Source organism: Myotis daubentonii, chromosome 1 (genome assembly GCF_963259705.1).
Source record: "Myotis daubentonii chromosome 1, mMyoDau2.1, whole genome shotgun sequence".
NCBI classification, from domain to species: domain Eukaryota; kingdom Metazoa; phylum Chordata; class Mammalia; order Chiroptera; family Vespertilionidae; genus Myotis; species Myotis daubentonii.
In genome coordinates this window covers 47,779,007-47,793,007 of record NC_081840.1, presented here as the reverse complement: position 1 = coordinate 47,793,007, position 14,001 = coordinate 47,779,007, and the positions used below count along the sequence as shown (strand labels likewise).

The 14,001-nt window shown below is 45.5% G+C and overlaps 1 protein-coding gene across 14 annotated transcripts in view; it reads left to right on the top strand.

Annotated features, from left to right (window-relative positions):
- TLN2 (talin 2) overlaps positions 1-14,001 on the top strand; it is a 421,164-nt gene that overhangs the window by 321,227 nt on the left and 85,936 nt on the right. For all 14 annotated transcript variants that reach the window (XM_059699497.1, XM_059699520.1, XM_059699515.1 and 11 more), the window contains 5 exons: positions 5,438-5,531; positions 7,420-7,509; positions 9,393-9,515; positions 10,661-10,804; positions 12,413-12,574. In XM_059699497.1, the coding sequence (XP_059555480.1) occupies positions 5,438-5,531; positions 7,420-7,509; positions 9,393-9,515; positions 10,661-10,804; positions 12,413-12,574 (613 nt within the window). The remainder of the gene's footprint in view (positions 1-5,437; positions 5,532-7,419; positions 7,510-9,392; positions 9,516-10,660; positions 10,805-12,412; positions 12,575-14,001) is intronic.

Here is a 14,001-nt window from a genome sequence, read left to right as displayed (position 1 = left end):
GGGTCACTGTGGCCCTCATTTTCAGCCCCACTGCCTTCCCAGCCCAGAGACAGCCAGTCCCTTCATCTGGACCTTCTGGTTATTGGTCTCCTCTAGAATGTTCTCTTCCCTTTATCCAAATCAGGGTCACACTCAGGCTGACCCCAGTCCACGTGGAGCCTTCCCTGCCATGTGGAATCCGTGCCCATGGTGAAGGCCTTCATTACTTTTCTTTCGTGCTTCCTGTGAGCCTGGCATGCATCTTGCCCCCCGGAGGTTCAGGATCCATTGTGGCCTGCCTGGTGTCGTACCCCCAGCGCCTTTTCTGTGCCTTGTCTAGTCATTGTCTTGCCTCTTCAACCAGACTTCAATTGCATTTTTTTCCCCTGGACCTAAAATGCCTGGTCTTATTTATTTTTTATCTTTATTGTTGAGATTTTTACAGATGTTTCCCCTTTCCCCCCTATGGCCCCCTCCTCCCAGGTTCTGCCCCACCCCAGGCCTTCACCACACTATTGTCTGTGACCACAGGGAATGCATATATACATATAAGTTCTTTGGTTAAGCTCTTTCTGCCCCTCTCTCCCTCCTTCCTTCTGAGATACATCAGTCTGTTCCATGCTTCCATGCCTTTTGATCTATTTGGTTGGTCAGTTTATTTTGTTAATTAGATTCCACATATAAATGAGATCACGTGTTATTTGTCTTTCTCTGACTGGTTTATTTCACTTGGCATAGGTGTGTCTCTATGTTGCCTCAAAGGGTAAGAGATCCATCCTTTTTATAGCTGCATTAGAGGCTCTGTGCATGAAATTCGTGCACTGGGTGGGGGGGCATCCCCCCAGCCTGGCCTGTGCCCTCTCACAGTGTGGGAGCCCCTCAATGGATTGCCCCAAAGAGGTAGGTCGGAGACGGGGGTCCCTCCTCTGTGCCTCAGGACCCCAGGCTTTGCTGTGGAGCCATGGGCCCTGCCTCCGCGCACGCAGTGTCAAGCCCCTGCCCACCCACGCACGCCCGCTGCTCATGCAGCCTCCTGGTGATCGCTCGTTGCAGCGTGCAGGCATCACAGCATGAGGGCATGACGACCAAATGGGCTTTTATTAATAGGATAGTATTCCATTGTGTAGATGTACCACAGCCTTTGTATCTACTCATCTGCTGATGGGCATTTGGGATGTTTCCAGATCTTACCTATTTTAAATAACACTGCTATGAACATATAGGTGCATATATTCTTTCTGATTGGTATTTCAGGTTTCTTAGCATATATTCCTGGAGGTGGGATCATTGGATTAAACAGCAGTTCAACTGTGCAATTTTTAAGTCCTGAGCCTTGTGCATAGCAAGATGCTGGAAATACTGCAGATGGATTTTGGTTTGCTATTTACTCCCTCCCTAAGCACCTCATCCCTTGAGGGAGGGAAATGTCTGATGTTGCTTTTTTCCCTCCAAGCTTCTTATTGGATATTTAGTGCCTTAACTACACAATCAAAAGCGCAAATTGGTGATTTTCTTCTCATTCCTAATCCAGTTCCAATATCTAGCTAAAATTTCCCACCAGAGCTCCCAAACTTTAGGTAAATCAACTCAGTATCTCTAAACACTAAATGATTTGTATGTCAGAAAGCCCCTTTTTAACCTCTGAGGTTGTAGATCCCAATTTTTTAAAAACTGAGACTGGCTAGATATGCCTAGATAAAGAATAAAACGCAAGAGAATTCTATCTATAGATGATGGAATTACGGTCATTTAACTTTTTTATATTCTTAAAAATAAAGTTGCATAGATTTGATCATCTACACTAATAAAAGACAAAGATGTTAATTGACCATACCTTTGCTACGCCCATCAGCCAATCAGAAGAGTATGCAAATTAACCCAATAAAGATAGCCATTAAATTTGCATACTGTAGGCGGGGCAGCACAGTGCGATCCGCCCGCCCCTCCGCCATCCGCCTGCCCCACCCTGCAGCCCGCCAGGCCTGCTGTCCGTGTGCGCGGCCTGGTGGCCGGCGGGGTGGGGTGCAGTGGATTGCGATGCACCCGCCCCGCGCCCTGCCCCACCACCTGCTGGGCCTGCTGTGTGCGGCGGGCAGCGGGGCGGGGCGGCGCGGCAGAGGGCCTGCCATCTGCGACCCAGCACGGGATCTGGGCCTGCCATCTGCCACCCAGGGAGCAGGCCTAAGCCAGCAGGTGGTTATCTTCCGAGGGGTCCCAGACTGTGAGAGGGCACAGGTCGGGCTGAGGGACACCTCCCTGGCTCCCCCGCCAGTGCACAAATTTTTGTGCACCAGGCCTCTAGTTTTAAATATTATAGGAAAGAATAACTACAGTTCAGGCCATTTGGGGATTTATATAGAACAGATGCTGCTAATTTGGGCCAAATTTTTATTGATAATATAAGTTGGTTGATTCATAACTTTTTAGTAGATTTACTGAAATTTTAAAATAAAAATGTAAACCCCTAGCTGGTTTGGCTAAGTGGATAGAGCATCGGCCTGTGGACCAAAGGTTCCCAGGTTTGATTCCAGTCAAGAGCACATGCCCGGGGTTGCGGGCTCGATCCCCAGTAGGGGGCGTGCACGAGGAAGCCAATCAATGATTCTCTCTCATTATTGATGTTTCTATCTCTCTCTTCCTCTCCCTTCCTCTCTGAAATCAATAAAAAAATATTTTTTAAAAATATAAAATCACTGTAAACATCCTATTAATAAAAACCTATGTGGTCATCATGCCCTCATGCTGTGACACCCTCACGCCCACCGAGCGATACCAGGAGGCTGCGTGTGCAGCGGATGCATGTGGGTGGGTGGGGGCTTGACACTGCATGCGTGGCGCAGAGGCGAGGCCCATGGCTCCGGCCTACCTCTTTGGGGCAATCCATCGAGGAGCCCCGGATGGGTGGGTGGGGCCTACCTCATTGGAGCAATCGATTGTGGGGTTCCCGTACTGTGAAAGGGCACAGGCCAGGCTGGGGGACCCCCACCCCCCGAGTGCACGAATGTTGTGCACTGGGCCTCTAGTATTTATGTATTTACAGTTGTAGGCTCATACTGTTTATACTGTTTTGTAAATTTTACTTTACTTAATTATGTGTCATGAATATTCTTTTATGGCATTAGGATTACGCTATTATACAGTGTGGGGCAAAAGTAGGTTTATAGTTGTTCATATGAAAAATAATACATAATTAAATAATAATACAAAATAAACTCTGTTTTGCCTACAACTGCAAACCTATTTTTGCCCCACCCTATACATTATGACTTTTAATGAGCACCCAGGATTCTGTTGTGAACAGTACATTTATTTAGTCAATCCTTTATCATGGTGTATTTGTGTTGCCTCTAATCTTTTGCTCTTGTAAATAACTGCTGTAGTTTGAAACATAACAATATTATTTTTCATTGTCACATCTATATAACCATTTGCCTCTGGGCCACCTAGTTGACGATTTGGCTGTGTAATCCAGAGGCTAAAATGAGTGATGTGGATAAATGATACTTAAATCATGCTCTTCGGTCGTGGATCACTGTTACCCAAGTGGCTCGTTCAGACTGCAGTGTTGTGCAGGCACTTTTATAGATTTTCTAACCACAAACTCAGTCTGTTGGGGTTTTGTTGTTGTTTTTAACTCCGAAATTTTTATTTGAAAAAAATTTTACATCTAGACAATAGTTAAAAATAAGACAATGAACAGTGATCTATTCTCTGGATTCATCGATTATAAATCCTTAGTTTTTAATTGGAAAATCTTCACGTAAAAGGTAGGTTTTTAAAAAATGCAGATAAATAGGAAACACTGAAAGAAATAAGTTAAATGGAAAGCTGTGTGATATTCTCCAAATGATCAGGTCCTCACAGTTCAGGACACTCTCTTCCCTTTGTCCTGTTGGCATCATCAGCCTGTCCACTGAGTGCATCTGAAGGCGGCCACACTGAACGTGGTGTGGGACCCTCTGAGGGACGCTTCTAGTGGGTGCTCACGGGTGCACCTCCAAGCGGTCGGAACTGGGGACTGCCCTGCCATCCCAGGGGTCCTTGGTTTGCTTTGCACCATGGAGCTCACAGTACTTCCCAGTGACACCGTAATTAAGCACTTTCCCCCAAATAAATAAACCATTAGAGTTAGTGTGGCAAAAATCTGCGTTGGGGGTTCTTTCTTGAGTTCAGGAGTGATTTTCTTCTTCCCCTCACCCTGGCTAAATTTTAAAAATCAAAGCATATCTCCTCATCAAGTAATTAAGCTGATTACCACTGTACATTCCAACGTCATTTACATCTAATTTGATATTCTGTGGGAAGCTGCAAAGTGAATTTAACTAATAAAATGATCTATCTTTTATATTAGGCAGTGTTAAGAATTAACAGCAATATGTGCCCTATTTTGTTTTTGTTGTAGTTGTCTGCTAGCTGCAGTGGTTAGTAACCATGAATAGGTTTCAGGCCCTGCCAGAAGTGTGGACTGGTTATGACCCTGCTGAAAAGAGTTTGAGTTAGATAGGCATGGGTTTCAGTCTGTGTCTGCTCCTTACTCGTAGTAGCCCCTTAGGGAATGATCTCAGCTCTGTTTTTTTTTTTTAATTTATTAAACACAAAGGTATTCAGTTTTAAGAATTAGTATAAAGCTATAGTAATCAAAGTGGTGTGGTATTGGCGAAGGGTTAGACACATAGATCAGTGGGAGAGAATAAAATCCAGAAGTAGATCTACACAAATATAGCCAATTGATTGTCAACAAAATTGCAAAACCAATTCAATGGAGAAAGGATAGCCTTTTAAACCAATGGTGCTGGAATAATTTAAATTCCAGTCCTTGAAAAAAAAAAATATCTGGGCTGCCTTTTAAGTTCTAAGAAGAATAGAAACACATGCAAAATCAATTTTACAAGTATTAGTATTAACAAAGAAAGTTGCTATTTTAAAGAATAATTTTGAGATAGCCTTTAGGAACTAGTCAATTATATAGAATTTAATGGAAAATGGGGATTTAAAAATTATAGAGTTTACTACTGTATGTCACTGTGTCTAAAAATATACAAGATATTCCAAACTACTCCAAGGCTACCCAAAATAGCCTTGTTCTGATAATCTTATTCTTTTGGGGCTCCTCATGATCAGTGTTAATATGATCTCTTTGCTATTTGCAACATTGTTGTGAATTCTTTCTTATGAATATATTATAAGGTGGTCATACTGCCTTAGGAGAACTTTCAGTACCATTTACAGGTAAATCAAATGGATAATTGGAAGCAAGGTAAGGGGTCTCCTTCTGTCTTTCCTGGGAGTGGTTTTTTTTTCTGGTTGTTTAAAGCCTTGTAGTAGAGCTCTACTGGGGTCCCCAAGGCTATACAGTGAATTCATTGTATTTCTAATGAACCTGCAAAGTATCCTTGGAGAAGTTACTGTTGATTTTTTTTTTAAACAAAAGCACCCCACGTTTTCTGTTCTGGCACAGAGCTGTGACAGAGAGCATCAATCAACTCATCACACTGTGCACCCAGCAAGCGCCCGGCCAGAAGGAGTGTGACAATGCCCTGCGGGAGCTCGAGGTGGGTCCCGGGCAGGCCCCTGAGCATCCAAGAGTGTGTCTGTCTGTCCTCTGCCCATGGGGTCAGTTCCTTCTCCTCTGTGTTGTCTTTTATCTTCCTGGGAGACTATCAAGGCCAAAGTTCCATCCACGTGGGAGGAATGAAGAAAGATTAGATTTGGTGGGATTACCAACCCTGCTTCCCCTTTTTCCACTGGGATGAGAGTTATTTTGTTAAAGGATTCTTTATTTCAAACTGAAAGAGGCCTGTGGTATTGGGTGTAGGTTGAAGGTGAGCAAGCTCTACCTGAAAAGTTTGGGGGAAGTTATTCTGAGGCATTTGAGAGAAGCTGAGATAGATATGCTTTCTGAGTAAAAATGATTTCCCCATATATTTTATTTTGTAACGTGTAAGGACCACATAAAACAAAACCCAAAAGTGGTACTCATTACCATATGACCAAGGTGCCCATGGGGTAGAACACAGTGTGAGTGCTTTTCCATTTATATTCATACTTATGGTTTATTTCTAATTTAAAATTAGTTTATGCCCAGCAGTATGCCTACTTGTATATAGAGCAGTCTTAATCAATATAGGTTCTACTGAAACAGCCAAATAGATGTCTCAGTCGTTATGGGTTGGTTGTACCCAATGTACCTTGAGTTTTCTGGATGATTAACATGGATCTGGCCTGGTGGGAATACCTCCCATGCCAGTAGGGGGTTTGATTGAGGCTCAGTCTGACGATGGCAATAGGCCATTGTGAGCAGCCGGAAGTGCTGGAAGTGAAAAGTGGCTTCCTACGGGACTGAGGCATTCTGAAAACAGTGGAGAGTGTTTCCTGCATTGGGTGAATTATTTCTCAATTCCGGTCTGTTCACGTTTGCAAATATAAATATGTAGGCTGTTGATCTAAATTCTTTTGGCCTAGGTGCAAATGGATGTCTTAATGGTATCCTTGGTTGCCAAAATTATGACTATTTCAGAATCGCTGTTACTAAAACAATTTTGATTATACAAGGGTGAGAGGAGATTCTTCAATGAAATGAACTCCATTATGCGCCCTCTTTCCCTCATATCTCTAACTGAGTAACTCAGCAGTTTCTGCCATGACTGCCATGCAACCTTTTGCAACTTAAATGACCCTGTCTTTCTGTTGGCTGTGCCCAAAGGATGCTGGGTCCTCGTGCACATTTTCTCTCAGCGGGGAGGAGGTTGAATGGCTGTACCTCCAGACTTTCCAGCTTCGAAGGTCATTATAACCTGAAAGCTAGGGATCACTTTCAGTGAAGTGGAAACAAAGACAGAAGAGGCAATCCGTATATGCAGTTCCTTGGTGGGGACCTAAGCAAGAGGGGACATTTCCTATAGTGTTCAAATGTAAATAAAAAGAAGCAAACCATCCCACTGAGCCTCTGGGGGGAGTTACCTTCTTTCAGGCCTACCATGAAAAGGTTCCAGAACTGAAAACTGCAGGCTCCACTAATCATGAAGAAATGAGTGTGTTCTTAAAATTTAAACTCCTTGGAGTTAGCCAGCAAAGAAATTGTACTGATTTACCATAAATACATTGCCTTGCATTAACTTACAGATTTATTTAAGAAAAAATTCTTCCTGCCCTGTAGATACCGTACTTCTCTGTTGAAATTGAAAATAAGATCCTCCTCTCCATCAATAATAACCTGAGACGCACACGCACACACCCACCCCTCCATTCAATATTGTGTTTTTAGTTGGAAATCTGATGTCATGGATACGTTGGTATAAATTCCTTTCAATTACCCGGGCCAATGAGTGATCGTGACCAGAATCCTGTGCAGGGAGGGAAGTTGATTGCTGGTATGTTAGGTTGAATTTTTCTTGTTCTATAACACGTGCGTGCTTTTCAAGTTGTGTTCTCCTTCTGTAGACTGTCAAGGGGATGTTGGACAATCCTAATGAACCTGTTAGTGACCTCTCTTACTTTGACTGCATTGAGAGTGTGATGGAAAACTCCAAGGTAAGCCGGCCTGTGCTCTTAACATTCCTCCTCGGTGTGGGAGGAGCTCAGACGTGCTTCCAGTGCATCTGCCCGTAGCTGCTCTGTATTGCTGCACGTCTCATAGTCTTCTCCTGTAGCCCTGGGCTCATGGGCTTCTCTAAACATGACCGTGCACCAGATTCATCTCGGGATCTTTCCTGTTAAACACAGAATGCAAGGCGTGCCCACCCCTGAGTTTCTGATTCAGTAGATCAGAGGTAGGGCTGAGATTGTACATTTTGGACAAGTTTCCAGGTCCTGCCCATGAGGTCCAGGAGCCACACTTTGAGAGCCACTGCTTACACCATATCACAGATGGGTCTCACTGTGAATCGAATCATATATTTTCTTTACCTGGGATTAAACTCTTGGGGAAAGCCCTTCAGTGACCTTGGCTTATATGACCCCTCTTCTGTGTTCTCCTTGCCATCCATCCATGGCAGCCATTCTCAAAGAGAGTGAAACTGTGGGGGAGGTTTTTGGATGTGGGTAGAAAAATCTAAGGTAATACAACGGTTTGTGCCCTGCCCCCAACTTTAACCTTATTCAACAAAATCTTATTTCTTAGTAATTAATTTGAGGTGGGTGACAGTTATGGGGAAAATGTTAGAAGTAATAATAATTTTTAAAAGGTTGAGAAACTGATGATGTTAATATCCATGCTTTTGAGAATGCCAGCATCTGGTTAAAATGAAATGCGAGTGAGATGAATGGATACTGAGCAGTAGCAGTCTGGCTTTGCTTGCTTACCTCACTTTACATGAGCCTCAGGGAGACATCTCTGTCGGTGGTGTCAGGAGAGCCTGCTTTGCCCTGGGCGAAGACTAGGGTTTGTCCTGTCCAGCGTTCTCTATGGAAGGATGGGTTGTCTAAGGGAGGATACATATTTTTCCCGGACTTAGAGCCAAAGAGGGATGCAGAGTTAGGGAGAGGAAAATACTGTATCTGAAAATACCCTCTAACTTCTGTGCTTTGCAAGTCCTTAAGGAAGCTGGATTATTTTCTATCTCCAAACAATTTTAGGGAGTTTCTTTTTCTTTCACCCAGCCCAGGCGGCTCATTGACAAATGAAGAGCTCTGCCTTGCGTTCTAGACTTCGCAGTCCCAGTGCCTCTCCAAGGGGTGGTGTTGAACAGCCTTCTGTTCCAACATCTGTTATCCTGGAAGGTAGAGCCAGCCCTCGAGGGCCTGGGGAGGCCCACAGAAGACAGAACACCAGACAAGGGGCAGGTGCCCTGCCTCTGCCCATGACCTTCTCTGTGACCTTGTGCCTGACCTCTCTGGGTCGGATTCTGAATACTAAAATCCCCTTTAGCTGCTATTTTAAAGACCTCTGAAGAAAATATACCAATGATGTTCAAAATATGGGAAAATATAATATTTAGGAAACCTTATTCGTATTCAGATTATATAAGCGTCATAAAGACATTTAAATTTTACTGTAAATAAGTAAGATAATACAAGGAGGAGTGTGTCTTCTGCTTTCTGGATGTGACTTCATCTACAGCTCAATGGATGTGTCTGATTTTTGTATTCTGGGAATTAAGAGTTCTCAGTCCAGACCATTCCCCTGTGGGATGCCCTGTATAGATTTTACCTTATTGATCCGAGTATATTTACTGTTTCTTCTTGAGATGTAGATAACTTTTGGGTGAAAGGTTTATATTTTTATTATTCAATTCTCTTTATGGAACAGAAACAACATAATTGTCTTAAATCCTTTATTAATGCAAATAAAGGGAAATAATGGCCAATATTGTAAATTAGGCATCCTTGAATGTTAAAGTTGCAAGTGTAGTTCCCTTTACCCCATGGTTTGAAGAATGCTGGTCAGAGAATATTGCTGGTTATTTATTTTGCAGGTTCTGGGCGAGTCGATGGCAGGGATTTCGCAGAATGCCAAGACCGGGGACCTTCCTGCTTTTGGGGAGTGTGTAGGGATTGCTTCCAAGGCTCTCTGTGGACTGACAGAGGCGGCAGCTCAGGTAAGGGACTGGTTGGTCCCCTCCCCTGCAGTGCAGCCTGTTTCCTGTGCAGACTAGGGGAGGACCAGATCCCCATGGAAGGCATAGGGGAGCTCCAGATGAGTTGTTTGTGTTTTTGTGTGTGTGTGTTTTTGTGTTTTTTTTTGGGGGGGGGGGGGGTGGAATAGGCATTACATAATTCAAATTCTCTCTGAGGTTTTAGAATTGCAAAAACCCTAGTCATGATCCTTTTAGCATCAGAGGCAGAAAAAAATGCCGTCATGCAGAGATGCCATTGGGCATGTTCCTTGCTCTTCGACTGTACTGGGCATTTCCCATATTATTGGGCTCACGTGACTGAAGCTTCAAAATGTCAGCATTTACCTTAAAGGATTTATCATTTGGCAGTTGCTTTGAGCCTAGATGATTTTACTAAACCAAAGAAAACCATCCCTAGTTTGGGGGATGAAATTGCCTACCTTTATCCTACCCCACCCATCTCAGGGGAAATTAATTAAGTTTAAAATTGCTGCTCACAGATTCATTTTCTCCCTGTTATTAGTCTAATGCATCCAGAGGGCTTAAAGAAAAGACCTTCTCCTCCAGCCTCTTGTCCTCTTAGAGACCAAATATTACCTTTTCCCCCTGAGCCATATTACTCATTCTTCTCATTTGCTATTGGAAATAGTGGCCTAAAAAAATAAGGGTGCGTTAGGCAATGAGATAAGAAACCCTCCTGAAGGGCATGCTCCAGGCTTGGCTGACCCAGCAGCTCCATGCCATCAGCCTGCGCCCACTTTTCCCTGCCTCTCCCATCTGCCAGCAGGAGGGTCAGCTTTAGGCCGAGGCTGGGTGTCCTCCCTCATGGTCCCAAGGTGGCTGCCAGAAACCGTCAGTCCGGGTCCATCCTTGTTTGTGGCCAACAGAGGAGCTTCTTGAGGCTTTCTTCGGAGCAAGGAGGCTTTGTTCCCAGAAGCCTGCAGCAAACTCCCAAGGTGGCACTCACCTGTCCATCCCTAAGGCCTGACCACTCTGATTACCTTGACAAACTTGCACTAAGGAGCCCCCTAAGCATGGCTGCTGCGGGTACATTACAGGATGGCTGTCCCCCATGGGCTCACCTGGGAGCCCGGAGCCTGAGCTGTGGTTTTCCTCTCCCTTTCCAGGCTGCATACCTTGTTGGCATCTCTGATCCAAACAGCCAGGCAGGCCACCAGGGCCTCGTGGACCCCATCCAGTTCGCCAGGGCTAACCAGGCTATCCAGATGGCATGCCAGAACCTGGTGGACCCTGGCAGCAGCCCGTCACAGGTAACCACGGGGCGAGGGTATGAGATCTGTGAGTCCTTAAGCTCTCGTAGGTGGGCTGTGGGGGAGTGGGAGGAATTAGCGAAGAATACTGTTCTTACAGAGCTTGCAAAGCCAGCTCAGTGCAGCAGTGTAGATAGTGACTCGGGGGAATGTCACAAAACGAGGTGAAAGTGGAAATGTGTAGGTGCTTTGAAGTGGGATGCTGGAAGGCTGTCGAGGAAAAGCAACCAGCATGAGATTCATCAGGAGTCTCATGATTCCACTCAGCTCAGAGACATCCGCTGAGGGCTTGTACTGTGCTCAACATGGGTTAGCATGAGTCTGATCCAATCCCCATTACCCTTGGCGCTTAGTCTGTTGGATAAAGTTTGGAAAATGCAGTGACTGGGCTATGATAACAGTGCCAGCAACGCACAAGGAAGGTGTGATGAATTTTCTGAGGGTCACATCACAGAGATGGTGGTGCTGAGCCAGGTCTCCAAGTTGGGTCATAATCATAATCCACAGCCCATAAAGGAGCCACAGACATTTGAGGACTAGACAGGATGTGACATTCCATGCTTAAGTGGCATGGGCTCCCATTAACTCATTAAAGCAGTAGGTGCTGAAAGGAACAAGAACTGGCCAATCTGGGGTATCAGAGGCAGCCTGTGAGTGGCATGTTCATCCGGAACCCTGGAAGAGCATTCTTGAGGCAGGAGAAGGACCCAAGTGAAGGAGGCGGTACAGGGAAGACCTGGGCCTGAAGTAGGCCTCAGAGTGGGCTTGCAAGGCATCAGTGCACCTGAGTTTCCTTACCTGTCCAGTTAAGGGCAAAGGGGTGCTACCAGCCTCAGCAAAGTAGATCAGGTGGCTCCAGGAGAGCAGTTGTGTTTTGTGGGGTATGTGTTGGGGGGCAGGGGATCCCTGAGACAGACCACTTAATAAGGTGCCTGCATGAGGCAGGAGCTATCGCACCTTGATGTCTGTTTTGCTTATCTAGGCCTGGACCCTGCAATGTGCTAGCCACGAGGTGCACTTGAAATGTAGCTTGTCTAGTTTTATGGGCTGTGGGTATAAAATACACACTGGACTTTGAAGACGTGATATGATAAGAAAAGACTGTAAAAACTCAATATTATCAAGTTGATTACATGGTGAAATGAAATATTTTGGATATTTCAAGTTTAATAAAACATATTATTTAAATTAATTTCTCTTGTTTCTCTACTTATTTTAACGTGGTTGCTCGGAAATGACATATGGGGTTCATGCTCTATGTCTGTTAGGCAGGGCTGGCGTAGACCCTGGGCCAAACACTTCCTCCCCGGGGGTTCCACAGGACAGCTGACTGCGTCTCCTTGAAGACTGTCTGGAGCCCCGCCCACTCCTACCCCTACATCAGCACCCACTTTCCTTTTCTTCATTTATTCTCTCTTGCTGAATAATTCTTGCCCTCTCCTTTCTTGGGTTGACTGGGGGTGGCAGAGCTAGACACGTGGGTTGTCTACACAGGCCCTGGATATGCAGGTTGAAGAGGAATCCAGGGCTTGGGACCAGGTGGACTCCTGAACTGGAGCCTCTGCACTGAGGCATGGGGTGCCCCCAACCCAGCTCCATGCTTTCTAGGTTCTGTCAGCCGCCACGATTGTCGCCAAGCACACCTCGGCCTTATGCAACGCCTGCCGCATCGCCTCGTCCAAGACAGCCAACCCAGTGGCCAAGAGGCACTTTGTCCAGTCAGCCAAGGAAGTCGCCAACAGCACCGCCAACCTGGTGAAGACCATCAAGGTAGGTGGCTGGACTGGGGCCTCATAATCCCTGCAACACCTGCTGCAGAGGGGAGAGGACAGGGTTTACGCTCTGCTCTCCTGAGACGTAGGTCTAGTGGAGTTTAATTTCTAATTTGGTCACATGATTTAAGTCTCTGAGGATGAGTCCCTTACAAGTGGAGATATTCATCATGGAAAATCAACAGCCTTGGTCTCTCCTAACCTTTCAGATAGTTGGGAGCTTCCCAGATTCTGTATGTGAGAAGCTTTGGGGCAGAAATCTGGAAGCGTTGGCTATGGGACATCCCTTGGCACTGTGTTTGGGTAGCAAGCACCCTGCGTGTACTTAAACTGTGTGCTCCTGTGGGTTCATTCTGAGGGGGCTGGTGGAGGGTCCCACCATTGTGACAGATCTGGAGCAAGTGGCGGGAGACGGGAATGGGAAATTGTGAGAAAATCACTTTAATCTAAAAAAAAAATCAATTTACTCTATCCTATGATATGTACTCTTTATTGTTGATTAAATGTTTAAAAGGGACATCAGAGTTTTGAAACAGACCAAGTTCATGTTTGTGCGAAAGGCCATGGATAGGTTGGGCAGGGGCATGGTGAGGAGACAATTGCAGTGGCTGGAATGTAGCATTTGTAGGTAGGTGATAAGACCACAAACCCAGTCTGCCCTAAGCAGGGACAAGCAGACAGGAGGCAGCCGGCCCTGTGGGGAAACAGCCATGGCCTGGACAGTAGACCCCAGGCAAAGAGGAGATTGTGTGGGAAGCCAGCTACCAGTTCTGTGTAAACCAAGTTGTGCAGGAGGGAGAGGCATTGGAGGGTTAACTCTTTATGTAAGGATGTTCACGCTCCTGGAGATAGGAGTCTGCTTTGTTGCTGGGCAGGTCCTGGAGTAATGGGGCTTCCCCCCATCTCCCTCCAGAGGGTAGGGCACTGGACCCCTCTTTTCCCTTTCACTACACAAAGCCAGTGTGTTCATATGGAGACATTAGTCAACAGGCTGAGCCAAGCAGAAGCAAAAGAACACAGCCTAGCAGCAGCTGGCCGCCTGTGGGCCAGCGCCGGGGCAGGTGCCCTAGTCGGCAGTTTCTTAGCTGTTTAAACGGAGTCTTTCAAGCAAAAACAAGAAACCTGCCTATCTGAAGACAATTATGAAGGTTGAAAATGAAAACATTAAAGCCAGTGCCCCTAGGATCCTGGTGGCGGCCCACCTTAATTACCATCATAGTTCATGGTATTAGAAACTAATGCAGCTTACATTTTTTTAAAAATATATTTTATTGATTTTTTTACGGAGAGGAAGGGAGAGAGATAGAGAGTTAGAAACATCGATGAGGGAGAAACATCGATCAGCTGCCTCCTGCACATCTCCTACTGGGGATGTGCCCACAACCCAGGTACATGCCCTTGACCGGAATCGAACCTGGGACCTTT